We start from the raw sequence: 26,880 nt of genomic DNA on the forward strand, positions 1-26,880 counted from the left end.
CACTTCCTGTTGATTGTGGGGCACTTCTGGGTCACTTTTTGTTCAGTTTGGGGCACTTCGCATACATTTTGGGACACTTTGGGGTTACTTCCTGTTGATTTTGGGGCACTCCAGTATCACTTTGTGTTCAATTTCGGGCACTTACCATTCAGTTTGGGATACTCTATGGTCTTTTTCTGTTTAATTTGGGGTGCTTCCTGTTGCTATTAGGGTTTTGGGTAGAAAAAAAGCAACATTTTCGGAAAACTGAATTTTTGGAATAAAATAAATACAAGCCCGGAAGGCGTACATTTTTGGAACACATTGAATTTGGAATGGTGAGAATATGTCAAAAAATGTGGAAGCAGTAGCAGGACAAAAAAGTGCAAGAAATAAAATATTATTTTTTCTAATTATTTTAAAGTGAATGGTGTAGAATAACACGCCTTCTCACAATATTAACAGATGGTGGAGTGAAACCAACATTTTTTTCTTTCCAGCTGCCATTAATCCAACAGTACATATTTTGATTGTTGAAATTTTCCATAGGGATTACTGGAAGAATGGACGTCTAAAGGCCCTGATGTGCAGGTTTTGAACAGCAGAGGATCTTCACTATGCAGTCGCATAGCTATTCTCACATCCCCTGTCAAAGCTAAGATCCCTAGAAACACAGGTAAACCCACTAAACCCAGTCTGTATGATTTATAAAAAAAATGTGTGATGTGGAATTTTGGTGTTACTGTGCACGTTAATGTTGCATTGTTGCTAACTGGGAAATGTACCCTTGACTTAAGCTTTGTCTTCATGTCTCTGTATTAGCTCTTACTAATGGTGGTGGTCCAGTGAGCCATTCCTACCTAACCAGTAAAGGTAATCAAGTGTACATGAGGGTATTGCAATGTGAATGCAATTAACATTACTGGGTTTGACTGCGTTGTAGTACTGGATAATGTACTGAAATGTTATTGAGGGCATGCAATGTAATCAAATCATGATTAACTATATATATATATATATATATATATATATATATATATATACATATTATATTTATACTTGTGTGTGTGTGTGTGTTCTCTTGAGTCCTGAAATGTTATGTATGTACCAATTACCCTCTAATATATACCAATATGTCAGTAATTAACTTGCAAAATGAAGCTACAACAAGCTATTTATACCTAAATTGTGTTAATTCCTCAGAGCTGATGACAATTCAGCAAAATATGTCCTTCGTCAATGAGGGCTATTCCTGTCTGGGTGACACTCTGAAGAGTCGAGCAGCTGAGCTGAATGGATCCGTGCGGGAGCTGAAGGATGCCAAAAAGGAGACAGAAAACATGATGGCATGGCTAGAGGACATGAAAAAGATGACAGCTACTTGGAAGAATGGCGCCGCAGAGAAAGATGCAGTGAAAACGCAACTAGAACAGCAGAAGGTGATGAGATAAGATGTTATCATACACTCGCTAAAATGGTGCTTAAAGCTTCATTGTAAAAAAAAAGAATCTGTTGTTTTTACGGGGAAAACCGGCAGCTGTGGTTACCAGGGAAATTCTGTAAAAAATACAGTGGAAATGTAAAGAACATGCTGCTTTTATACTATTTTGTTCTGTAAAACATGCAGATTCTGTTTATTGTACATTGAATCGCAGTAAAATTCAAAAGCAGTTACTGTTTATTATACATTAAATACCAGTAAAATAAACAAGTTGTTCTGTAAAGTTGTTTATATTTCCGCTGTATTTTTTACAGAATTTCCCTGGTAACCACAGCTGCCGGTTTTTCCCCGTAAAAACAGCTGAATTTTTTTTACATTGTATTTAAAGTAAAATTCTGTGAAAATTGTTGCCAACTTGTCTTTAAATGCTGCAAAAAAAAAGATACAGCCATGGATTTTACTGTTATCTTCTAAAGTTAATTTCAGATCATTAAAGATCAGTGATGCGAGGGAGAATATTGCTTGTTAATATATTTAATCCAAATCAAACTGCAAGCCTATTTCTCAGAGGCTGAATTTAACGAGCATGAAATTACAAGTCATTGATTCAATAAAGAGCTCAGTCTGCTTCGGAGAAATAGGCCAGACAAAATGAGTATCTTAATTTATTTTTCTCTGCGATAGTTACATTTAATGTGGATTATTTGTCACACATGCATACATAAATACCAGTACATATTTACAACTTGTCATTTATTTCTGTAATTATTTATTTTTGTAGGTGTTTGAAGAGGACATGAAGCAGAAGAAAGAGCAGCTCCACAAGCTGAGGGAGAAGCTCATTGACTTGATTGAAACTCATCCAAATTCACAAGAAGCAGACAAATGGAAGCAGATGTTGGCGGAGATAGGTAAGCACTAATAGTTTTTTTTTGTTGAATTTCATTAATATAGCTTGACTTTTACATTTACATCTCTTGAGGTCACAATTGACTCGTGACCTTACCATAATGCACCCTGCCTGCCGTTGAATGTTAAATCAGCTGCTTTTTGAAATTCAATTAACACATTTAAGTAGCCAAGTGCTGCACAGTGAGAGATGTGGACGCTTCATGGAATGACGCTGATTCATGCTCTGCTGCTTTAGATGCTGCTTGGGCAGATATCAGTGGCTCAGTGATGGAGAGGAAGCAGCACCTGGAGCAGTCCAACAAGAATCTGGACATTGTCCAAAGCACTCAACTGCAGCTTGGTCAGTGGCTGTCAGAAAAGGAGCTGATGATGAGTGTCCTTGGACCGCTCTCAATTGACCTCAACATGCTGAAAATGCAGAAACAACAAATCCAGGTAAACACGGTTTATAGTGTTGTATCAAAAGTACACCCAATTTGAAAATTACTATAATTGGATATATGAAGATAAAAATGATATATTACTATAATATAAAAATAAGAATTATAGAAAATGTCCCTCATCATTTTACAACTTTTTCTTCAAAAAGTATTTGTTCAATTTACAACAGACTGAATTTTAATTCAAGTATATAATATCAGGGGTGTCATACTCATTTTTGTCGTGGGCCACATCGTAGTTATGGTGCCTCTCAGTGTGCCATTATGACTGTGAACCCATTTAAATGTGTTTAAGCCTTATATTATCACATAAACAACAAATTGATGGATAACCAGTTTTTAAATCAGAAGCCAGTAAATAATTGCTTGTTTGTTCAACTATACTGTTTTTAAATAGATTTTAAAGGAGGGATTGGTAATTAGACATGGTTGTAAAGTCTCATATCTGTGTTGTTAAAAGTCAAAACAATTTTCAAGAAACATGAAGTTGACGCAGATGATTTGCCTTCGCGGGGCACAGAAAAATGATGTTGTGGGCCAGATCTGGCTCCGGGCCTTGAGTTTGACACCAGTGTCAATATATATTACTATAATGTATAATAATTAAGACTACATTAGTAGTAGTAGTAATAGTATTGTCATTTTTTTCTTGATAAAATACAACTTTATTCTTGTACAATTATGATTCCTTTTTCCTCACCATAATACAACTATACACTTGTAAAATTGTTACTCTCATTTGTAATTTTTGTATTGCAAATCTGATGGGGCAAACAAAAGAAACACATTATCTCAGTCAAACCTTATTCCATTTCAACTAAATTTTTGATATAAATTTTTGATATGCAACCTAATGTATGAAGGGTCAGAAGTTTAGTCTGGATTTGATCCAGCGTGCATGTTGTTATATTGCTGTCAAATCGCCACATCATGTTGGAATTTATGCTTTTGTAGGATTTCATTCCATAGGATCCACAAAATTAATGGAATTGGATCAAATTTTACCAACCTTCACCTTTAATGAAGTTGTTTACCAGAGAAAGAGCCTGTTGTGTTCCCTGATTATAACGCTTGGTGGCAGTGTTACTCTGCAGATACCTTAGAGACACATGAGCGAAGGAGTGGGAGTTCTAATTAAGATGGCGACTACTGAAATGTAGGTTATATCAATGGTGTACAGCTGCCAAACTAATAATGTACTACTGATAGCCTTTTAAGTCAATAATTTTTTTTTCTCTATAGTCTGACCATATTTCATATACTAGTTTGGCTGGTTTTTCAAAATAGGACCTTGTGAACTGTAAGTGTGTTTGTCCCAAGCACATTAAGCAAAAACTCAACATGATTACTGTTTCTCTTGTTTAGATCCTTCAGAATGAATTCAAGAGCCGCAAGCCTCAGTTCGACCAACTCAAGGAAGCTGCGTCTGCCATCTTAAACTCATCAGATAACCAGGACCCCTCAAATGGGAAGTTGGTGAGGGAGCAGCTCACTACTGTCACTGAGAATTGGCAAGGACTTATAGGGCAGCTGGATCAGCGAGATGGCCTCATCGACCAGGCTGTGTTGAAGACGGGACAGTTCCAAGAGCTGCTGAGGACCCTCAGCCAGACCTCTGCTCAGCTGGAGGATCAGCTCGGCAAGCACCAGGCCAGCAGCACCCAGCCCGATGCGGTGAAGAAGCGGCTTGAGGATGTCCACAACATCTTGGTCCAACTAAGAAAGGAGAGGGGGAAGCTGAAGGAGGCTGAAACCGTTCATGCGGAGCTCACAGCGATGGTGACTGAGGACTATCTCAAAGCTGACTTAGACAGGCAGCTGGAGAGTGTCAGCAAACCTTTCCGACAGCTGGAAGAGAGAGCAGGTTTGTCCTCTTTAATTTATGACAACAACAATGTGCCAAGACTAAGAGTTATGAAAAAAGAATTTCCTGGCTCCACCTAAAGCCAAATTAAACTTGGGAGGTTAAGTTATTTTTTTGCGGTAGGGGAACATGAATTTTTATTTCAAGGATTTTCCAAAATGTTTTTGTAAGAATCTGCTCGTTGATTATTTAATGACAGTGATCAGAATTACTGAACTAACAAATGTTTAAAAATGACATGGGAAAAATGAAAGAAATAAAAATATTTCAAATTGTTTCAGATTTGTTATACATCTGAAGATCCTGCTTATAATCTCATTTATTCTGCATTGTTACAAATGTTTAAGCCTTGTCAGTCTATCCTGAGTCTTCTTTTTCTCATACTGCAGCCAAACAAATTGAGCAGCTGAACTCAACCTTCGCCAGTTCCCAGCAGTTTTATCAGACCTCCAAAGATTTCCAGTCATGGCTGGCTGAGAAGCTGCAGGACCAGTCGAAGCCTCAGCCCATCTCTGCCAAAGTGGATGTCCTTGAAAAAAGTCTAGATGAGCACAGTAACCTGCAGGTGGCACTTAGGGAACACGAGGCCACTTATAGTATGATAGCAGGAGAAGGCGAGATGCTTCTGCAGAGCACTGATGGTGCAGAAAAGGTGGCACTGCAAGGTCAACTGTCTCTCCTCTCCTGTAACTGGCAGGAGGTGAAGAAGAGCTCTGAAGCACAGGCTGATAAACTTAAGGCTTCCCTGCAGAGAGCTCAGAAGTTTGAGGAGCACATTGAGAAGCTCAACACTTGGGTGAAGGAGTGTGAAACCAAAGCGGGTAGAGTCAAACTCGCTGTTGAGCCTGTTTCCGTAGAGAACGCCGTAGCTCAAGTGAAAGCTCTTCAGAAGGACGTAGATAAGAACAGAGGGATGGTGGAACAAATGAACACTGCCGCAGCGAGCCTTCTCGAGGTGGCTGACACTGACACGGAAGGAGTTAAAAAAGAGGCGGCCAGCATTTCCAAAAGAGTGGACTGCATATTGGAAGGTCTTCAGAACAAAAGAGAATCCTTGGAAAAGATCTTGCATGCAGTTAAAGAATTTAATGAAGGCTCCAAAGAGGCCAAGGCTCATCTTGATGTAGCTAAGAAGCTCCTGGATGCTTATGAATCCCAGGGAGTGCAGGCCTACAGTAATAAGAACTTGACCAACATGAAGGCTCAACAAAAAAGCTTAGAAGGCGTGCAAAACCAAGTAGAACACCTTACGAGCTTAGCAAAAACCCTTGTAGTTGATCTCCCAGATGTTGATGGAGTGACAGACTTATTACTGCAAGCTGACAGCATAGAAAAGGGCTACAACACCCTTAACAAAAAACTAGAGGAGACATGCCAGGTCCTGGAAGGTAAATTGCAGGGCATTGGGCAGTTCCAAAACAGCATCCGGGAGATGTTTACCCGCTTCACAGACCTGGATGATGAGTTGGACAGCATGCCTCCGGTGGATCTAGACTTGGTTGTTCTTAAGGAGCAGCAAGAGACCATCGAGAGCTTTATAGCACAGCTACAAGAGCTGATGGTCAACACAGCCAAAGCAGGCGATGGCTGTAAGAGGATGCTTGAAACAGACTCCTCGCCTGACCTGTTGGGCCTGAAGAGAGACCTGGATGCGCTGAGCAAGCAATGCGGCAAACTGATGGACCGAGCCAAAGGTAGAGAGAGGCTGGTGCAAAGTACTCTGGTCAAGCTGGAGGAGCTCTGTGGAAAACTCCACAACGTGGAAGATGGACTCTGTAGAGCTGTGGACAAGGAAGCGTCCCAAGGAGCAGTCGGCATGGAGACAGACATCATCAATCAACAGCTGGAGGCCTTTAAGGTGCGTGTCCCAATATTTATACATCTCTTAAACGATTTAAATCTTTTAAACAATTGCGCATTTGGATTCCTCGTTAAATTCCATTTCCAACAATACTCTGTCTTGTAAAGATTGACCCAGTAGTTCCCTCATATATAAGCGTTTAAATGGCCCCTTTTGCTGAAAAGATCCAAATTTGGTGGGCCGTAGCTCCAAAACTGCTGCTCCAATTTATCTAAAATGTCCAATTTAGTGTTTGTTTGTTTTTGAGAGCTCAGTATTATTCATTTGGCAGCCTTCCCGAGTCAACGTCATCATCATTGCTTTTTTTTTTTTTGCGTGTGTGTGCGTGCGAGTTTATGTTCTTTAATTCACCTGAAAACCTGTTAAAAATCCCGAACCCTTCACTTTAACCGGATACTTCCCGCCAGAGTCGTGAAGTTGTCAGGAGACCAGAGGAAGGATCAAAGGAAAGAAAGATGAAACAAAGTGAAATCCAGCACCAACCAGACACCACCTACCACCCACAGTTAGAAAATAAGAATCACCAACCCCAGAAACATCTAAATTCCAACAGATTAGGGAGACCTCAAGAGACCAGAGGAAAGACTAAAGGAAGGAAGGCTAGATGAAGTGAGATCCACAAACTTGTCCAATTTAGTGTTGTGCCATCACTATCAACAAGTACACCTTGTTTCATTAAAATCTAAATATTTTTGGGGGTGATTTGGCCTGGAACAACCATTTTATTAATCTCATATTGTATAGGTGCATTTATTAAAGTGTCCACATATTGTTCTGTTTCAAATCAAGAATCAAGTCATTCACAGTTTCAATGCTTTTACTTTTGCAGTTTCATAGTAGTGCTAAAATATGCAGATCATTTCCACAGCACCGCCTCACAGTGGAGCACATAACTAGCAGGCTTCATTCGAACCCTCTCAGTACAAAAGCCACAATCCTCTGGGGACTGCATGCTCGTCAAAGGCATCTGCTCTTAACAAAAGGGCCTTTGCTTTAGGCGGTAGGTAGACTTTGGGACGCAGCCAGGTGGTTGCCAGCATGGTGTCATTCTAGTCCTAGATGATGGATGGATATGGGCGTCCATTCTTTGTATTGGAGTCAAGTCTTGTGATTAAAACCAGTAGTTGCTTAAAGTTCAATTTTCCAGAAGGTAATATGGAGGTGGTCTCTTTTTCCTGCTACTGCTTTCACTCTTTTAAGAAGATGCTCAGTAAGATGTTTCAGTGTTTTTATCTGGGAATTTCAGTCCCATTTATTCAGGCCAACATCTGTGAGGTCATACGTTACTGGTTTTGGGACCTGAGAGAGGGCCTAATGGGTCACTGACTCTGTTCTTCCACACCAAACTAATCCAGTCTTGATTTATGCACTGAGGCACAGCCATATTAGATCAGAAAATTGCCTTCCCCAAACAGTTCATACAAACTGTTCTTCTAACCAACAAAGTGCATGTTATATTTTAGCATTACTGTATATACATTACACAGCTGTCACATGCAGGGTAGCACAAATGGAGATGATCACAACTTTCCCAAAGCATACAGGATCTTTTATTGTATAAATGATTGATGGCTAAAACATAAACATGTCATCCTTGTAATCACAGCCATATATCGATGATCCTATCTTGAAGGTCTGTTTTTAATTCTTCCCCCACACTGGATGTTGTCATTGTTATCAGTAAGGGATAAAATAGTAGCTCTTAACAAGGTTTTGACACAAATATTTTAAAAGCCTATAAATTCCTTTGGAGTTTTCCAAAAGAGGATTAGCCTACATTTAGAACTGTAATATGATAAACACTTTCAGGTATTAAATAGCATTACAGTAAACAATGTAAACAGATGTGTTTTGGTGCAGTGACACAGATGTGTCTGTGCAAAGATGTAGGTCAAAGGATTGTTTTGTTTCCCCTTATTTTGGGGGGTTACAAAGGGGGTGCCACCATGTCACAACCAAACCTCCATTTGAGTTACAGACATTCTAATAGGATGGGGGGGGGGGGGGGTCTTGCTGAGTAGGAGGAGATGTTTTCAAACCTCTTTGTCCTGGGAATCAGCTGGGAATTAGCGGGGAAACCCCCTCTGTATTCATTTGTGTCAAAGGATTGTCAAAAGCAGCAACTCAGACTTTCTTTGCAAAAGCTTTAATGTTTAAAAAACATGATCCAATGGCATCACACTCTGATTTGTAGTCTGTGAGAAAGGTTTGTGTTACTGATTTAAGTGAGAGAAGGATAAACACAGAAAGACTGCTCTTGGGTTTCTGTCTTTCATGGGCTCTGACCATTTTAGGTCAGGTTTTGAAAGAGATATGCCTGACGTAAGCTCAAGAAGCTTGCCTGTGGAAGGTGCATACTGTATGGACTGTATCTAGATGGACTGTATGGGATCATTGGCAGTTGAGTGACTAAAAAGCGCTGGGGGTTATAGCGTGGGTGATTCGTGCTCTTCAGACATTACATCAGAGTCTGTTTTCATTCAAAGTAGGATTTTTATCTTCTGAGTCACTGGAGATAATCAATGTTGTTCACTGTTCAGTTTGTGGTAAAAAAAAAAATGAAGTTGATTACATACCATCACACAGCAATGAAACATTCAAGCAGAAGTATGGAATAATTGATAAAGAGGTGGCCTGATATCAGGCCCGAGATTATAGTCCACTAAAGTTCGCTATCTGTGGTTAGCATGACAACGGCTGAGAATCTATTCTCCTATTTCAAACCACTGTTCTATTACTGAAACAGACTAACATTTGTAAATGCTTACGTTTTATGTTTTTGTTCCCCAAAGACAAATAATGCTCCATCAAGATCATGGCAATGACTTTTTAATCATTGGCTAGACAAATTCTACCAAAGCTGATATGATTTTTCTTAATTATGTAGACTGAAAAAGTGTATTATTGGGGACTGTTGGTCAAGCAAAACATAGAACTATATAAAATAAGTTCTGTATCAATATATATATAAAAAAATATATACTTTTTAGATTTCTGCAAAACATTTTATAATGTGGAAAATTAGCATATTGTCTTGGTTTGGTTCCTTATGGCCATTCTTGCTCTGTCTTTGTTTAGTTAGAGGTTGATTAATGGTCCTACTGAGGAAAGATTTTGCGCCCCAAAAAAGTATTTTATAGCAAAAGCTTTTTGGTCTTGCTCAAATAAAATGGAATCTTTACAAGTACAAGTACTTATATAGAAAACATGAACACACACACAAAAAAGACCTGCATTAAAAAAGGCTCTCAAAAGACATTTTCTTTTTTTTAGTACCGGCACATCTCAGCTAGTAATTAATCTCTGCCATCATCTTTTTTCCATCTCCACTCATGCATGACCAACGGGACAAAGAAGTTGGGATTGTTTGCTCCTAGTTGTTCTTTAGTGCTGAAAATCGGGGAAGCCAAAATACATTTCTGTCATCATTTGCTTGATATCCTCTCGCTGCTCCCTACCCAGGCAAATAGACAAAAAAAAGACCATTCTTGCACTTGGCATGGCAGCTGGTGTTAAATTACCTGCGACCTGTGCCTCTCTCAACATTCCAAAGTAATTAAGAGTATCTGCAGGGTTCAACGCAACCGTCCGGTGGAAGAAAAGAGAATGAAGAAGGATAATGTACATCTATGAGATCATCCCCTCCCCCTCCGAGTCAATCTGAAAGGAAAAAAACAAAAGAGAAAAGTGATTATGTCAGATGTAAAAGATGACTTAGAAGTGAAGTCATAAGGCACATGCAGACATAAAGGGGAATTAGGAAGGGGGGGTGGAGGGTTGGATCAACCAACCAGCATTTGCCGGTGCAGTTCCAAGCACAAATGGAGTTGTGGCAGATGTTGTGTGAATAATGAGCGGGGGCGGGGCATGCAAGCCTCTGCCAGGAGGGTGTCTGTCATTGCGAGCTGAGTGGCGAGGGAGAAAGGGCAGGCTGGTTTGTTTATCCTTCGAGTACCAGCGCACTTTGGAATAAGCCACACTTTTTTCCGAGAGCCTGTCGGGATTCATGCGCGGATGTTTCACTTTGCACCGTTGGAAGTTTCAGGATGGATGCTGTCAAGATTTCAGGAGAAACCGAGGCAGCTTGAACCAGAAAGAATGGGATTAACTTTTGTCAATGGAAAGGGGGAGAAGCTTGTATGGAGAGAATTAATGGATCCTCTGTAGAATATAATTTATAAGAATTCACTTTTATATCTGTGCTCCAGTATTTATTAGATGCTGTTTTTAACATGTTAAAACATTAATATTTATTTATTTGGCATTTTAAAGCAGAAAACTAATTTGCACATTTTTCCTAAGAATACACACACACTGAAGCAACCTACACTGCACGATTATTTCTTTTTGTCTATGTAGACAATAGGGTGTATGTTTTGGCATGGGGAAACCGCTGAGCCGACCAGATTGCCTCAGACAAAACCCGTCCTGCGTGGGGAAGGGGGAGGAGGAGGACCTGAACATTGATGACTGCTATGTGCCTCAGAGGTCCATTTATGACACGGTGCGGCTCAATGAGCAGATAGACTCGAGCTCTAAGGGTAGCCTCACATCCCGCCACTTTGCGGGTACCTTACCCTACACCCACCGCACTCTTGACTTCAGCAGCCTCTGTGGTAATGGAGTCCTCTCTACATCCAGTTCATTTGAGCTCCGTACCCGTAAACCCGCCACGCTGGACGAGCGGGCCGTCTTTGACGGACTCAAACTTAACGGGAATATCATTAGAGCGACAGATACGGTGCTACCAAAGTCACGTCCTCAGAGTGGAGAGAAGCAACCTCAATATCGGCGATCTTGGCGGACCTTTGCCCCTACAAATCTTGGCGAGTATGCCAGCCGTAGTGGAATTTTGTGTTCCAGGAGTGCGGAGAGACCAGGATTGATCGGCGGAAGAAGAGGACAGAGTGTGACCAGCTCTCTGACATCCGAAGAAGACTCTGGGCTGTATAGCCCTACTGTGGAGAGGGAACGTCATGCTCAACGATCCCACAAGAGGCCTGGCGCTGGCACAAGGAGCCTCTCTTCTTCAGAGGCCATGCACTTGTCTGGGAACTTGAAAAGGCTTCGGTCCCTCAGCTCAGGACAAGATGAGTTCCCCTTCACGCCTACTCGGGATAACCACTCCCTTTACCAAAGTGGTTGCCTGGTTCAAGAGCCTCAACAGGTGCAATCTGACATGGCAAACTTGAACGAAAAGGATATTATGAATAACGGCAATCACAAGTACTCCATTGGGAGATCATCTTCAGGGTCAGCCTTTAGGACTCTTAATGAAACCTCTGAGTGGCATTCTAAAACTTTAACAGACTATGAAGAGTTATCCACCGCAGAGCTCTTAGACAGTGAAGACAGTGAGCTTGTCAGCGTGCTGGTGACACAGCCTGAGACTTACGGAAACTCTGTAACTCTACCCATTGATAGTCATCAGCAAACCAAACCACGTACTGTGCAAAAAGTGGCGTCCCAATACAATATGGAAGAGCTGGAAGAATTCCTGCAGTCAGTGGAGGACTGCCTGCCTAAAGATTTACACGCATTCCAACATGCAGAAGAGATTGAGGCGTTACTGAATACCATTTGCCTAGAAGTGGACCGTAAAACTTCCACACCACAGGTGCCCAAAAATAGCTTCTTCATTCATTCTGAGATCATCCTCATTAGTTGGTCGAGAGCATGTCATACTGGATGATATGGATCTTCAGATGAGTTGCGGTTGGCTCTGAGCCGTACATATCTGATTACATGATGGGTGAATTAAGTTTTGCTTGGAAGTCTTGTCTGTCTGTGTGATTATACCCAGCTGCTTCTCACTGTAAAATTGGCTCCACTCATAGAACAGAGCATTAAGAGAGTTGTTTATTTGAGTTGGACTCAACACTAAACCTGGCTATGTCGGTTGAATTGTGCGTCAAGATCTGGAAGAACTCACTGTCATTGCAATTGTTGAGATCGTAATCAAGTTAATATTTTTTATTTTGTCGTTGGTTTTATGATTGGGTTAAGATAATATGTGAGTGTAACAATGGGCTTTGCAAACTCGTAAAATTTAAGGAGACTGAATTCTTAGATGTTACCTCAAAGAAGTTAAGCCATGTTTACAAAAAGAAAAGAAAAAAAGTTTTATTGGGATTTCGGCATTAGACATTAGCACCAACAATATTTTGAACTTGCCACAGAGGTTTTTAATGCAGCTTCTTCATTAGTGTGCCATTGCAGCAATTTTATCTGGACTCAGAATAGTGGGACTAAATTGCTGGTTGAGTGTAAAAAGGTGGCTTATTGAATTTTTGGGTGGGATTTCTGTGTTAAACAGGCTTATGGCAGTGTAGTTATTAGGGCTGGGTTTAAAAAAAATTTTTTATCGATATTGAATCAATTTTCTTTTTTGAGCGTCATATCGATTCGTAAAACCATGAATCGATTATTTTAATATCTCCTTTTCCCATGAATTCATACGAAAATGTAATTTTAAAGGCCATTTTTTGGGGTATCTTACTATTTTTTGAAATTTACTGTTCACATAAATTTGAAAGTATTTCCTTTTATTTATGAAAGTCCTTACTTATTGCACTTTTTAGTTTTTTTAATTTATATTTACAATTATTGAATTTGAATTATAAAAATATTTACATCGCATTCTGTCAATGTTTGTGTGACACACTTAAAGTGATTATAACATGTTACTTTCATTAATAAACTCAATCATTTAACCAGTTACTTCCTCAAACAAATTTTAATCTGGAATTTAATGTTTACAAAGAATTGATGTTCCATAATCAATCAAATTGAATTGAAGTGAATCAAAAGAAAATCTAAATCAAATCGAACTGAACTCTATTGAATCGATACCCAGCCCTAGTAGTTATGTTTGTCCCTGATTGATGCGTTTATTTTATTGAATTCATGGATGCATGTATTTTATTGAATTCTATGTTCTTTAATTGCAACATGTACCAATTTAAGTGGGGTGCCCGCTATCATGACTACCGGTTTTGTGCACTCCATGAATCCATTGTTTGCTTTTGATTGTAGGCTTTCCAGAAGGAAGACATCGACCCATTGCAGACACAACTCCAAGACATCAACTTGATCAGTCAGGGGCTGATCCAGAACGCCGCCAGGTGCACCAACACAAAGAAGCTCGAGGATGACCTGGAGAAGGTTAACACAAAGTGGAACACACTTCATAAAAAGGTATTTGATTGTTTGGCAAGTGTTAGAGTAAAACATTGGAAATAAGTGGCAACAATGCATTTCTGTCTGGCGCTATCCAGGGGACAATTTTAAACTGGCTTCATAGCAGTTGTCATCTATTTTTACCTTGTCATCCACAGATTGCTGATCGCTCAGCCCAGCTGCATGAAGCCCTGTTGCATTGTGGAAGGTTCCATGATGCTCTGGATTCTCTGCTCAGCTGGTTGACCGACACAGAAGAGCTCATGGCCAATCAGAAGCCACCTTCTGCAGAGTTTAAAGTGGTCAAGGCACAGATACAAGAGCAGAAAGTAAGCATGCATTATGTGCACTCCGTGACACTTTCAGTACATAAAACACCATCCTGTTTCCAACATTGCGGCTTTACAATTCATCTTCTTTAAATGACATTCATTGTTAAACTTAATTGCGGTTCGTAAAGCTTTTTAAGGATGTAATGGAGACATAATACGTGCCTGTGATTGACCGTTTTCCACTATGAAGAAACGACTGCGCTCAGAGCATTTTAATGATGCCCAATAAGTCTTCTCCTTTGTTCTCTTTGGCAGCTCCTACAGAGACTGTTGGATGACCGTAAGCCCACAGTGGAGCTGATAAAAAACGAAGGGGGGAAGGTTGCAGAACTGGCTGAGTCTGTGGACAAGGAAAAGGTTGCAAAAGAGATGCAATCCCTTGGGCAGAGGTGGGACACTCTGCTCAAGAAAGCTGAGAACAGGTTGGTGTGCGTGCTGTTGCGTCAATTCACTGCAGAAATAGATACACAAAGTTAAGATTGAAGGTTAGCCTGGTTTGAAATGTTTCAGCTTGACCAAAAAATAACTACACTCACAGGCCTCAACAAAGTACACATTTGATTGAGTTCCAATACAAGAGCTGTTCAGTTTTTATTGAACTTTATACTGTCAAAACGTTTTTGCATATTATGTTTTGTTTCTAATAAAGTATCTCCAATATTGTGGTTAACCCATTTACCAAATCATCTCTCCAATAAACCATGAAATGCGCAAAAAAATTACTGAGCGTTCGCTCATTCCACAATTTAGCACACTATTCAAATTCAATAATTAATGTTCTCACATACATTTACATAAACTGAGAGTTATTTATTTGTTATTCTGTCAGAAAATATGAATTAGAAAATGACAACTTGGCAACAAATCTGGTCAACAAAGAGTTTTCTATAATAATTGCAACTCCACTACCTCTTTAATCCGGGTCACGGCACCACATTGAAAAATTCCTGTTTTTACTGCACACAACATCATGCTAACAGTAACGACCACAAGACTGTATATTCTGAGTTGAGCTTGTTAGTGAATGCCAAAAACTGGTTTCAACGGGTGCAGATAGATAGGAAGATGCACAGCAGCCTAGCTCAAGTCACCTCAAGACACAAGAAAGAAGCCGAATCTAACAGCCCATTAAGCTAAATGAGAGGAGATATTGATCAACATTTGTGTCCTAGTGCTGATATTGTCTTTCCTGTATCTGTCAGGCATAAACAACTGAAGAGCATTTTGGTGGTCACTCAGCAGTTCCACGAGACCTTAGAGCCTCTGAGCGATTGGCTCGCCGTCACAGAGAAGCGCCTCTCCAACACAGAACCAGTCGGTACAGAAACGTCAAAGCTGGAAGATCAGATCGTCCATCATAAGGTATACCATGTCAAGGTCACCAGTGCAACACCTTTAAAGTTTTTCCATCCATTCTGTTTTTTATGTTACACTTTTTTTTTTTACTTTTCATTTGTTCCATTTCCATTCAATTTCAGTTGGTTTTCTGTTTGTCTTTTCTGTTGGTGTCGCATTCTTTCCCACCCCTTGCGCTCAGGCCATGGAAGAGGAGATTATGAATCACAGTAAAGACCTGTTTCACGCTGTCAGTCTGGGTCAGATGCTCAAAGCTGTGAGCTCTGTTGACGACTATGTTCAGTCCAAGCTGGACGCCACGCAGGCCGCGTACATCGAGCTGCAGGAGCGCAGCAGGAGGAAAGCCGACTTGCTGCAGCAGGCCCTGGCCAACGCCCAGCTCTTTGGAGAGGACGAGGTGGCGCTCATGAACTGGCTCAGCGAGGCACACGAACGATTGAGGGAAGTGTCCGTGGAGGACTACATAGTAGACACACTTGAAAAGCAGATGGCAGAACAACTGGTACACACTCCTTCCCGGGCCCGGCATCCTTTTGTCTTTTCTGTTGCAGTCAATCATTTCTCAGTTGGTTTTGAGTGTTGTTTTTTATGTTTTATCTACAAGGACATGTTTCTTGTCGTTTGTCTGAGGTTGTAATTGTCCTTTTAGGCTCTACAAAGTGATATTGAATTGCGGAAGAAAAATGTTGATCAAGCCCTCTTCAATGGGATGGAACTGTTGAAGCAAACGACAGGTATTATACAACTGTCAACCAGCAAGGCTCTGACTCAAAGTTTGGACCTATAATAATAATAGTAATAATATTAATACATGGTTCTCAAATTACAGGTGACGAGGTTGTTGTTATCCAAGGCAAATTGGATGGAATAAAAACAAAGTATGCGGAGATCGCCTCCATGAGTGAAAATGTTTTGAATACATTGGAGCGTGTTTTGAGTCTCTCCACAAAGCTGCACCAGGCACATGAGGATCTGAGCTCCTGGCTGGTGAAGGCAGAGGCTCAGGCCAGTTCTTTTGTCCATCAAGAGCCAATCGGCGAGCAGCTCACTCAAGCCCAAAATATTCAAAAGGTAAGACAGTGGTGAATTTAGTAAATATCTAGAATCTCTATGGGATGATTAACTGGGGGTAGTATTTCACTCATTTGATCCCAACCATTTTCACTGAAGCAACCCCCTTCGCTCCTGGCTGTTTTACTTGATTTTGACAGATTTTGCAAGGCCAATAGAATATTGTTTTCTGTTGCTATAAAAACATGGAACCTACCACAAGAAAGATTAGAGGCTCTTCTTTCACCAGGAAAAAGTATAAAAACGCAATTAGCATTAAAATACAGGGAGTCTTCAAGTTATGGCGGAGTTCCGTTCCTCCACTGGTGATGTAACCCAAAGTTGGATTTCCCCGTTAAAGTCGGTATTTACAAGTACTTTGTACAGTAATAATAATAAAAAACATATTTGTGCGATCCGAAAGAGACAATATTTTGTGTTTCTGCACGGACATTCATTGCTGACAGACAACAGAGCGGAGCTAATTCAAACTTAATCACGGAAATGTGACGCGCCTAATGGCGAGCCGACCTGCTGATGGACGTTCGTTGCTGGAGGTAACAACACAACTTTAAATAAAGTTACATTACTATGGGAAATTAATTAAAAAGAAGGTGCTACGGTCGAGGCACGGGCGCCGTAACGCTGAAACGATGTAGATCGCATATAATATAACTCGAGGACTCCCTGTATAGCTAAGTTTAATCGATATATACATTCCTGGTGAAAACACTGTCAAAAAGAGCTTGTCGCAACATGGCCCTTGCTGATCTCTTATATTCTTCTGCCACCTGCTGGCTGTTTTTGGTAATAAGCACCATTGCTTTAAGCCACTTCCATGTCAGAAGCTGCATCAATGCCTTATGTATGCGCTTGCATAAAAAAACATATACATGTGTTTTTGGGAGTGAAGGGCAAATTATTAAACGCATTTACACGTTTTGGGGTATGAATGAGTCAATACTGTACACTTTATAAAATAAGTTTTTCATCATTAACAGAGCTTTACTGTTTTATTTTTTAATCAACAACAATTTTATGGTACATAGAGTAAATGATCGCACAGCACTGTTTTTTTTTCATGCTGATAAAAATTGTTTTCCAGGCCTTGCTAAAAGAGACCAAAGACAAAAAAGCTGCAGTGGACAAGCTGAATGAATTGAGCACTTCCCTCCTGGATCTCATTCCCTGGCACACCCGAGAAGGTCTTGACAAGCTGGTGACGGAGGACAATGAGCGCTACAGAGCTGTCTGTGACAGCATCACTCAACAAGTCGACCGGATCAACGCTGACATTCTCAAGTCACAGCAGGTGAGCCAGAATGAATGGAGTGATTTTTCCTCATCTTGCGTTTTTTCCCCATTTTGTCCTACTTTAGCTGTCTTCCATTTTCCTGAAGTATTTTTTCCCCTTTTTTGCCTAGTTTGAAGAAGCCGCAGATTCTGAACTGGCATGGCTTACGGATGCTGAGAGTAAGCTACTCTCAATGGGGGAGATCAAACTGGGGCCCGACCAAACTGCATCCCAGCTACAAGCACATAAGGTCAGTCTTTCATCATCTGTTAAGTGTGTGGTTTGCGCAACATTTAACCAAACTCACTTTTGTGTGTTTTCCAGGTTTTCTCTATGGATATCATGAGGCATAAAGACTCTGTGGATGCAATAGTAAAAACTGGAAAAGCCATCATGAGCAGCAAAAAGCCAGAGGAAAAGGAATTATTAAAGGTGAAAAGCAGTGTCAAATATTGATTTGTCTGCTGTCTTCTACATACATTACGATATCTTGTCTCATGTCAGGCCAAGACCCAGACTCTCGTGGAGAAGTACGGTGCGGTGAGTCATCTAAACTCAGAGCGCTGTCTGCAGCTGGAAAGGGCCCAGTCTCTTGCAAGCCAGTTTTGGGAAACCTACGAAGAGTTGTCACCATGGCTTCAGGAAACCCTGAAGACCTTCAACCAGTTGCCGCCGCCTGCCATCGAGTACGATACGCTTAGGCAGCAACAAGAAGAACTCAGGGTAAGACGGCACAAGAGGTACAATCAGCGTCTTCATTCAAAAGATTTCAAGTTGTTTAACAAATGTACCGGTATGTCCCCTAAAGCAAATGCGAGAGCTGATTGCCGAGCACAAACCACATATTGACAAGATGAATAAGACGGGACTGCAGTTACTGGAACTGAGCCCAGAGGAAGGGCTGCCAATCAGGGAGAAGTACACAAGGTCCGAGCAGCTTTACACCAAACTGAAAGCTGATGTCAAACAGAGAGCTGCCGAGCTAGATGAGGCCATCTCCAAATCTTCTCAGGTCAATAGATTAAAAAAATATATATCATTATTATTATTTTGTTAATTTCTATTCTGCTCATTTATTTGAATGGATATATACTGTGAATATATTTCAATGTTATTAAATGAATATGCCAAACCTAACCATTATGATAAAGATTGTTTTGTTTAAAAAAAAAGGTGTTTTACTGTTTTAAAAGTCCATACTTTTACCTATTTTTTTGCATTTGTACTCAGAGTGGCTATACATTCTAAAAAGAGAATTGTTGAGCTATCTTAAGACTAAAAAGAAAATTGTTGACCAACTTAATTGAATTGCTTAAAGTGGTAACACACAATTGAATTAAGTTAATCCAAGTTAATATATTAAGTTTAATTAATTATGAGGTCATTAAGTTTAATTAAACTGTATATATTCATTTTAGATTAACTTAATTCAATTGTGTGTTACCAGTTGAAGCAGTTTAAGTTGGGCAACAATTCTGTTTTTAGACTGAGGTTGGTTCAATAATTATCTTTTTAGAGTGTATACTCTACTATATGTATTATTTCATTGGTTAGTCTACAGCTAAATATTTACAGTAGAATGGTTGCTATCGTAGTTACAATAGTGACTGAAATGTCCCCTTCTGTCATTCCAAACCAGTTCCATGATAAAATCGACCCCATGCTGGAATCACTGGAGCGGATTGCCGAGCGCCTCCGACAGCCTCCGTCTATTTCGGTGGAGGTGGACAAAATCAAGGAGCAAATAACAGAGAATAAATGTGTCAGCGTGGACCTGGAGAAACTGCAGCCTTCCTATGATACTTTGAAGCAGCGAGGCGAAGAGATGATTGCACGGTCAGAAGACAGAGAATTATCTGCTAAAGGTATCAAATCAACGTGTACATATGGATACACATGGATTTCATTTCATGCAGGGTTTCCCACAGATTTGAAATCTACTTGGGTGGGTGGACTCCGGCGGGTGGGGATGGGAGGCGGGTTGGATGGAAGGCTGGTCTCAGACCTGTTACTACGTCTCCTTTAGCCTCACGATCCACAAGTGAGTGACGGCGAACTAATGTTACATGCGGTATATCCTGTCGCGACACGTTTTTTTTTTTCTTTTTAAACGTCTTGGGTGGTGGCCAATTTACTTGGGTGGCCCGCCCAAGTATTAACATGGTGTGGGAAACACTGTCGTGTATTTTCAAATTTCTGCCTGTTTTCACTAAAGTTCAGCATAAAGATAAAACTAATGTTTGTCCCACAAGCTGTACGAGACAAACTGGACCATATGGTGTTCCTGTGGACCGATATTCAAGTCTTGCTGGAGGAGCGGGAGACCAAGCTGTTGGATGTGATGGACCTCGCTGAAAGGTTCTGGTGCGACCACTGTGCTCTGATCGCCACCATCAAGGACAGCCAGGACCTGCTGAGGGAGCTGGAGGAGCCTGGCGTGGATCCTTCAGTTGTCAAACAGCAGCAGGAGTTTGTTGAGGTTTGCACAGAAAGAGCTGTTGAATACATGAGACAGAGTGTGTTGGAAGTTTTTACTTTAAATGTTGATGTCCACAGGGTTTTAAAGAGGAGATTGATGGGCTTCAAGAGGAACTGGATTCAGTTAGAAATCAGGGCTCTGAGCTCATGACAGCCTGCGGAGAACCTGACAAACCTGTGATAAAGAAAAGCATTGATGAGGTGTCTTTTTTAAAAAATGAACAAATCAATCATTCTATTGTTGAAGTTCCGCTTTCAGAATTCTTTATATCACTCGTTCGATGTTTCTCTACTAGGTGAACTCGGCTTGGGAAAACCTCAACAAGTCTTGGAAAGAGCGAGGTGAGAGGCTGGAGGAGGCCATGCAGGGTGCAGTGCAATTCCAGGATGGACTGCAGGTACATAATTTGGAACCCTAAACTAAAAAAAAAGACGCTTTTGTACATTATGTTGGCAAAGAGCAGATGAAACCATTGTAGTACGTTCATCAATTTATTAAAAAAAAAAACTACTTTAGACTCCCACTTGCCTACATTGTGGTTAGGACCATGCATTTCTAGCAAGAGGAGATTAAAGCTTGCCGTAAATGTCAAAAATGTTCATTTACTGTTTTTATGCAGCAGTGATAAGGCGAATACACACATTGCACCAGACAGTTTTCAAGGCCTTTGGTTTAAAACCACAGCACACAGATTGCAAAGCCATCCATCACAGCCATCTACAGTGATACAACTATTTTATGAGCATGCAATTAATTGCGACACCACCCACACTGCTTTACGGTATTTGGCTCAAACTGCAACCCACATGAACTGTTCCTACATGCAGCTGCTTTGATGTGTCTAATAGTAAAAGCATCTTTTACAACCCTGTAAAATGATATGAGACTTGTTTTTCATTCGTATTGTCTAATTGTACCCATTTTCATGTGGATTTACTTCAAAACAGTCGAGTAAATGCAGCGTTGTGTGCAAAAGGGAAAATGTGTGCAATACTTCCAGTAACGTGTTCCTTTGCCTTGCACGCAGGGTATGTTTGACTGGGTGGATATTCTGGAGAGCAAACTGGACTCCATGTCACCTGTGGGCACTGACCTCGAAACTGTCAAGCAGCAGATTGTTGAGCTCAAGGTATAGTTCTCAATGTACTATACGTTCATACAGGGTGTCCTCGAGTTACGACACGCTCGATCTACGATGTTTTGTTTCAACTTTTTTTACGACGGCTGTGCCTCGTCCGCCATTTTGTCTTCAGTGTTTCTACTTAGCTAGTGCTAGCGCTTGTCTGTGTTTGTGCACCGGAAGTATCTTTGGCTTTTTCGCCCTCTTTTTTCCACATTATGGCTCCAAAGCATCTTGGTTTTTTTACTTTAATGTATTTCAAATTTTTTATACAAAACTATTTGGTTGTAAATTTTGACTTTAACGGTGAAATCCGACTTGCGTGGAAATTTAGGTTACATCGCCAGCGTAGGAACTAGGAACGTAACTCACCGTAATTTGAGGACTCCCTGTATTAAGTTACTGAAAGAGAACAGGTAGTGCAGTTGAAAACAAAACCCCTTTACAATACCACTTTTACCCCCAACATGAAAGTTGCAGTTACGTGACAGTTGCAATCATGCAAAGGGTTTGTTACATAAATGGGGATCTAATTGTAGCTATGGAAAATGTGTGTGAGGTGTGGCGCACTTTTGATTTAGTTAATTTGGTCTTTTATTTTTATTTATTTATTAGAGACGTCCATCTTGGTTTTTATAGCCATTCCGTCAGACACCTGTTTATTATTTTTTATTTGTTATTGTGGGGCGAATCTTGGGCAAAGAGTATTCACTGTTGAGGGCTGCACACCTTGATCTCGGCAAGTCCCAGAAGATAGTTTTTGTTTTGCTAGTTATCTGTGGATTGTTTTGTCCCTGATTGGCGACTTTTTAATAATGTTGGTTAGGAGTTCAAAGTGGAAGCGTACCAACTGCAGATCGAGATGGAGCGTCTAAACCACCAAGCGGGCCTCCTGCTGAAGAAAGTCACAGAGGAGTCTGACCGCTGCGCCATCCAGGAGCCGATGTACGAGCTCAAGATGCTCTGGAAAAACCTAGATGAGAAGATCATCAGCCGGCAGGTGCCCCAAAACAAAACAAAACAAAACAAAAGTGGTGGTTTTACTCACTGCACCATCTTAATGTGTTTTCTGTCCTTACTTCAGCACAAACTTGAGGGAGGCCTTCTGGCATTGGGGCAGTTCCAGCATGCACTGGACGAGTTGCTGGCCTGGATGAACCACACGGAGGAGTTGCTCAATGAGCAGAGAAAGGCAGGAGGAGACCCCAAAGCTATTGAGATTGAGCTGGCCAAGCATAATGTAAATGTTCTTTATTATCTCTAGGTTGAACATCCATACGGTGAATATTTTTGAGAAAAGGGGCATACTGTTGTTTATTTCCAAACCATTGTTTTCTCCTCAGGTCCTCCAAATTGACGTACTGGCTCACAAGTCAACAGTGGAGACGGTGAACAAAGCGGGAAATGACTTAGTGCAATCCAGTGCTGGAGAAGAAGCTGCTTGCCTGAGGAGCAAACTGGAGAACCTCGACCAGCGCTGGAAAGCCATCTTGGAGAAGACAAAGCAGAGGAAGCAGCAGCTGGAAAGTGCTTTGCTTCAGGTATAGAAAGACGTGACAATATTTTGTTCATTTGACATTTTTTTAGGTTCAATTCCTGTTAAGTTATATTAAGACCTTATCCTTTAATCTATCAAAGTTTCAGTATGGTAACATATGTGCAACAGAATGTCCGTCAAAAACAGTTTTGCTTACAAAATGAATGAATGATTCCACAAAATGAGAATCTTTCCCCTCGGAGTGTGCGCACAATGAGTATGTGTGACACCTTTTGTCTGAGTCAGCTTGTATTGTGTTGTAGGCCCAGGGTTTCCATGGTGAGGTGGAAGATATGCTGCAATGGCTGAAAGACACAGAACGTCAGCTGTTGGCATCAAAGGCTGTGGGAGGCTTACCAGACACAGCCCGCGAGCAGCTTAACGCCCATCTGGTACGTGTTTAACAATGCGAGAACGCGTATGCAGATGGCCGGTCCGCGAGGAGATCGGCGCTCTCCTCTTCTTCTGTTTAGCTGAAGTGTGAAATTGAAATGACGCTGTTGGTTTATCACAGCAGACGATGACTACAATACTTGATAAAACCGCTTCAGCATTATCTGCTTTCCATGTCTCCAGGAATGTTTTCTTTCCTTTTTCCTCCTTTTATGGTATTTTCACGGCACATTTTAAGGAGCACATTTTTGGAGACAACATTTCTGGAGATTACTTACATGATACCGTTTAAGTGTTTGTGGGAACATGGTGACTTTTGGCAGTTTTTGCGTTACGCTGCTGACCTTGAATATCTTTTCCCCAAATGACTGTTGCATCATGTCGCCACGCAGGAGTTGTGTTCGGCTCTGGAGGTGAAGGAGGAGTTGTATCGGGAGCTGATGACCAAAGGTCAACAGCTGCTCTCTATGACGCCCGAGGGCAACACGGAGCAGGACCTTGGCAACCTGAAGGACAAATGGGAAGCAGTGCAGGCCAAAGTTGCTGAAAGGAAGGTAGGGATGCCTTGCTGCGTTGTTGTTTTCACTTTGGATTATAATTTTCAAGTTCCCTTTAATGTGCTCTAACAAGAAAATAGATATATCATATAGCATACTTTTTATACAGAAATTCCAAATTGTAATGTAATACAATAATTCAATGATTTTAGTAATGCATATTAGTGGCATGCATCTCTCCACGAAAGACGATTCAATACGGTTTTAGATACGTGGGGTGCGAAACAGTTAAAGGAAGGTTCAATTTGAAAGTGGTACGATTCGATTTGGTTCAACTCAGTGGGATAACGATTCGATTCAATATGGCACGTTTCAGTTTGAAAGGTAATGATGCAATTACTTTTTTGGTGTAATTTTACATACATTTAAATGAACTTGTATGTACTGTAAAATATGCTATTTCTTTCCAAGATATATCTCTCCAATAAAAGACAATTCGATACGTATCTCGTATATTTCAAAGTGGAACGATTTGGCTTGGTTTGATGCACTCGTACCTTTTAAATAAATAAAAAAATCAAGTTCAAGCTCGTTTTTGTTAGGTGCTTAGCATATATTTAAAAACACCAACAACCAGCCACAACAACTGGGGACTGGGGAACAGTCCAGGGTGTACCTCGCCCAAAGTCAGCTAGAATAGCCTCCAGATCACCTGCAACATTAATGTGGATAAAGTGCTATAGAAAATTGATGGATGGTGGATTGATTGATAAAGAAGCATACACCATAATAAGAATACCACATAGGGTGATGAATATAAATTGAATCCCCCAGAAAAGCGCTCATCGTGTTCTTTCTTGTTTCGCCTCAATAAATAAACACCATCCTTTCAAAAAGCCAAAGTGACTCTCTCACTACAAATATGGCCTGGCCTCTCACTGAACAGTCGGCTTCCTCTTTACTTTGGTCCTGTTCCCAGAATCACAGTGCCTTCTGCAAGTGTTCCAATAATAGAATAAAGAACTGACAGCTCTGAGTCCGCTTTTAGCGCTCCCACTGGCATATGAGGGAGACGCGGCATGAAACATCAGCTCGCTAACATCGTTAAGACGGCCCGTGTGACATGAGCATGTGGCCCAACAGATGTTTCTCTCATTTGATTAAAAATCCATTAGCCAGAATCTGCTTCACCATCGGCCTTTACGGTGATATAAACTTCCTCATTTGGTTAGGGCTGATGTTTGCCATATTCGGCATTATGTCACAGCAACAGTGGGCTTTGTGATTCATTACTGTAATTTATTTTATATCCACAGGTGAAACTGGAAGAGGCCTTGACTCTGGCCACAGATTTTCACAACTCTCTGCAGGACTTCATCAACTGGCTGACCCCAGCAGAGCAGACGCTGAACATGGTGTCGCCCGCCTCTCTGATTCTGGAAACTATTCTGTTTCAGATTGATGAGCATAAGGTGCAGTTACACATTCTCCAGTGCAAATCACTATTATTGTTCATTTGGACCTTAATAAAAAGGCACATTATGAACATTAAATTTTTTGCACCGTTAGTTCAGCCATAAAAATGACTCAGTAATCTTTGTCACCTCTCTCCTGTGCAGATGTTTGTGACAGAGGTCAACTCTCACAGGGATGACATCATCGAGCTGGACAAGACCGGCACGCATCTGAAGTATTTCAGCCAGAAACAGGATGTGGTTCTGATCAAGAACCTGCTCCTCAGTGTGCAAGGTCGCTGGGAGAAGCTGGTGCAGCGATCTGTGGAACGAGGTCGGGTTTTGGACGATGCCAGGAAGAGAGCGAAACAGGTATTCGCAGGCATCGAGGCCACATGCACGACATTACAGCGTTTGTTTTATACCTATAAATTTGCTGTCATTTGCTGAAAAATGCACTTATTCACTGACACACCATGAAGCCAAGGCTCTGTCTAATACAGATTTTCCACGGGCCATTAAAAAGCATTAAAAGTCATTCAATGATTTTTGGTGAAATTAAGGCCTAACCAATCACGGCTCACCTGCTTTCCGGGGTTGCGTCAGCCAACTGAGCCATGATTGGTCGTTACCTACTTCCTCAGCACAGATGACGTCATCTTCATTCGTCAGCAAGTGGAATTTTTTGGGGGTGAAAGATACTATTAATTGTTCATGAAAAATAAAATTAATTAAATTAATTCTGGACAAAATATTGACTTTTTACTGCTAAAAATGGCTCAATGAGTCAAGTATCCCTTTAAATGGCATTAAGAAGTATTAAAATACGATGTCGAGAGGCATTACAATTTTGAATATAATGGTTCTTCATAATTTATTTTACATACAACGTTGTGTAAAGGATTCACTATAGCACAATAAGCAATAACAAAAAAAATGTATGTATTTGTGGGGACTGGTGACTAGATGTAATTTAAAATGAGCAAAATGGCCTGGAGTTCATGAGTTACTTCATGTTCCAAATGCCAATTGCTCTGAGTTTGAATAGAAAAATAAAGTATTCCTGTCACCAACATCCAACATGACCCTCAAATGCCACCTAGTGGCAGAAAATTACTTGAACACAAATCTATGACTTGATGTCTCCTTTAATTACTACTTATGAAAAAAGCGAAAAATATATTTTATTGTACATTTAGAACAGATATATTCAGTTAACTTGGAAATCATGCAATTAACTCATTCACTGCCATTGATGGCTATTGATGTCAAAAATTCATTAGAACTATTTTTATTTAACATTTTTCCACTTCTGTTAACAAGAGTATGAAAACCTAGAATTGTTTTCTTGTACATTTAAAACAGATATAAAATGTATGATTAATTGTGAGTTAACTATTGAAGTTGTGCGAATAATTACAATTAAATAATTTAATCGCCTGACGCAATTAAAAAAAGAAAAGATTATTAAAAAAATTAGGAGCATCAGGCGATTAAATTTTTTATTCGCAATTAATTGCAGGACTTCATGAGTTAACTTACTCACAATTAATCACACATTTTATATCTGTTCTAAATGTACAATAAAACAAATTATAGGTTTTCATACTCTTGTTAACAAAAGTGGGAAAAAATGTTAGACTAATAAAAAATAGTTCAAATGAATTTTTGACGTCTACAACCGTCAATGGC

General features: G+C 40.5%; 1 protein-coding gene across 24 annotated transcripts in view; it reads left to right on the top strand.

The window, feature by feature from the left end:
- The window catches only part of dst (dystonin), a 113,155-nt gene that overhangs the window by 69,773 nt on the left and 16,502 nt on the right, over nt 1-26,880 (top strand). For 19 of the 24 annotated variants that reach the window (XM_077581808.1, XM_077581804.1, XM_077581816.1 and 16 more), the window contains 31 exons: nt 529-655; nt 802-852; nt 1,183-1,418; nt 2,202-2,331; nt 2,568-2,767; nt 4,138-4,636; nt 5,026-6,494; nt 13,533-13,694; nt 13,835-14,005; nt 14,264-14,430; nt 15,211-15,370; nt 15,546-15,866; nt 16,014-16,098; nt 16,194-16,435; nt 17,520-17,726; nt 17,839-17,958; nt 18,033-18,140; nt 18,213-18,431; nt 18,517-18,720; nt 19,348-19,573; nt 19,961-20,187; nt 20,265-20,387; nt 20,483-20,584; nt 21,215-21,316; nt 22,134-22,307; nt 22,392-22,547; nt 22,651-22,848; nt 23,108-23,236; nt 23,630-23,791; nt 25,051-25,206; nt 25,354-25,560. In XM_077581808.1, the coding sequence (XP_077437934.1) occupies nt 529-655; nt 802-852; nt 1,183-1,418; nt 2,202-2,331; nt 2,568-2,767; nt 4,138-4,636; nt 5,026-6,494; nt 13,533-13,694; nt 13,835-14,005; nt 14,264-14,430; nt 15,211-15,370; nt 15,546-15,866; nt 16,014-16,098; nt 16,194-16,435; nt 17,520-17,726; nt 17,839-17,958; nt 18,033-18,140; nt 18,213-18,431; nt 18,517-18,720; nt 19,348-19,573; nt 19,961-20,187; nt 20,265-20,387; nt 20,483-20,584; nt 21,215-21,316; nt 22,134-22,307; nt 22,392-22,547; nt 22,651-22,848; nt 23,108-23,236; nt 23,630-23,791; nt 25,051-25,206; nt 25,354-25,560 (6,840 nt within the window). The remainder of the gene's footprint in view (nt 1-528; nt 656-801; nt 853-1,182; nt 1,419-2,201; nt 2,332-2,567; nt 2,768-4,137; nt 4,637-5,025; nt 6,495-13,532; nt 13,695-13,834; nt 14,006-14,263; nt 14,431-15,210; nt 15,371-15,545; nt 15,867-16,013; nt 16,099-16,193; nt 16,436-17,519; nt 17,727-17,838; nt 17,959-18,032; nt 18,141-18,212; nt 18,432-18,516; nt 18,721-19,347; nt 19,574-19,960; nt 20,188-20,264; nt 20,388-20,482; nt 20,585-21,214; nt 21,317-22,133; nt 22,308-22,391; nt 22,548-22,650; nt 22,849-23,107; nt 23,237-23,629; nt 23,792-25,050; nt 25,207-25,353; nt 25,561-26,880) is intronic. The other 5 variants (XM_077581817.1, XM_077581822.1, XM_077581825.1 and 2 more) reach the window with 2 other exon arrangements.

Source organism: Vanacampus margaritifer, chromosome 12, assembly GCF_051991255.1.
Source record: "Vanacampus margaritifer isolate UIUO_Vmar chromosome 12, RoL_Vmar_1.0, whole genome shotgun sequence".
Lineage (NCBI taxonomy): Eukaryota > Metazoa > Chordata > Actinopteri > Syngnathiformes > Syngnathidae > Vanacampus > Vanacampus margaritifer.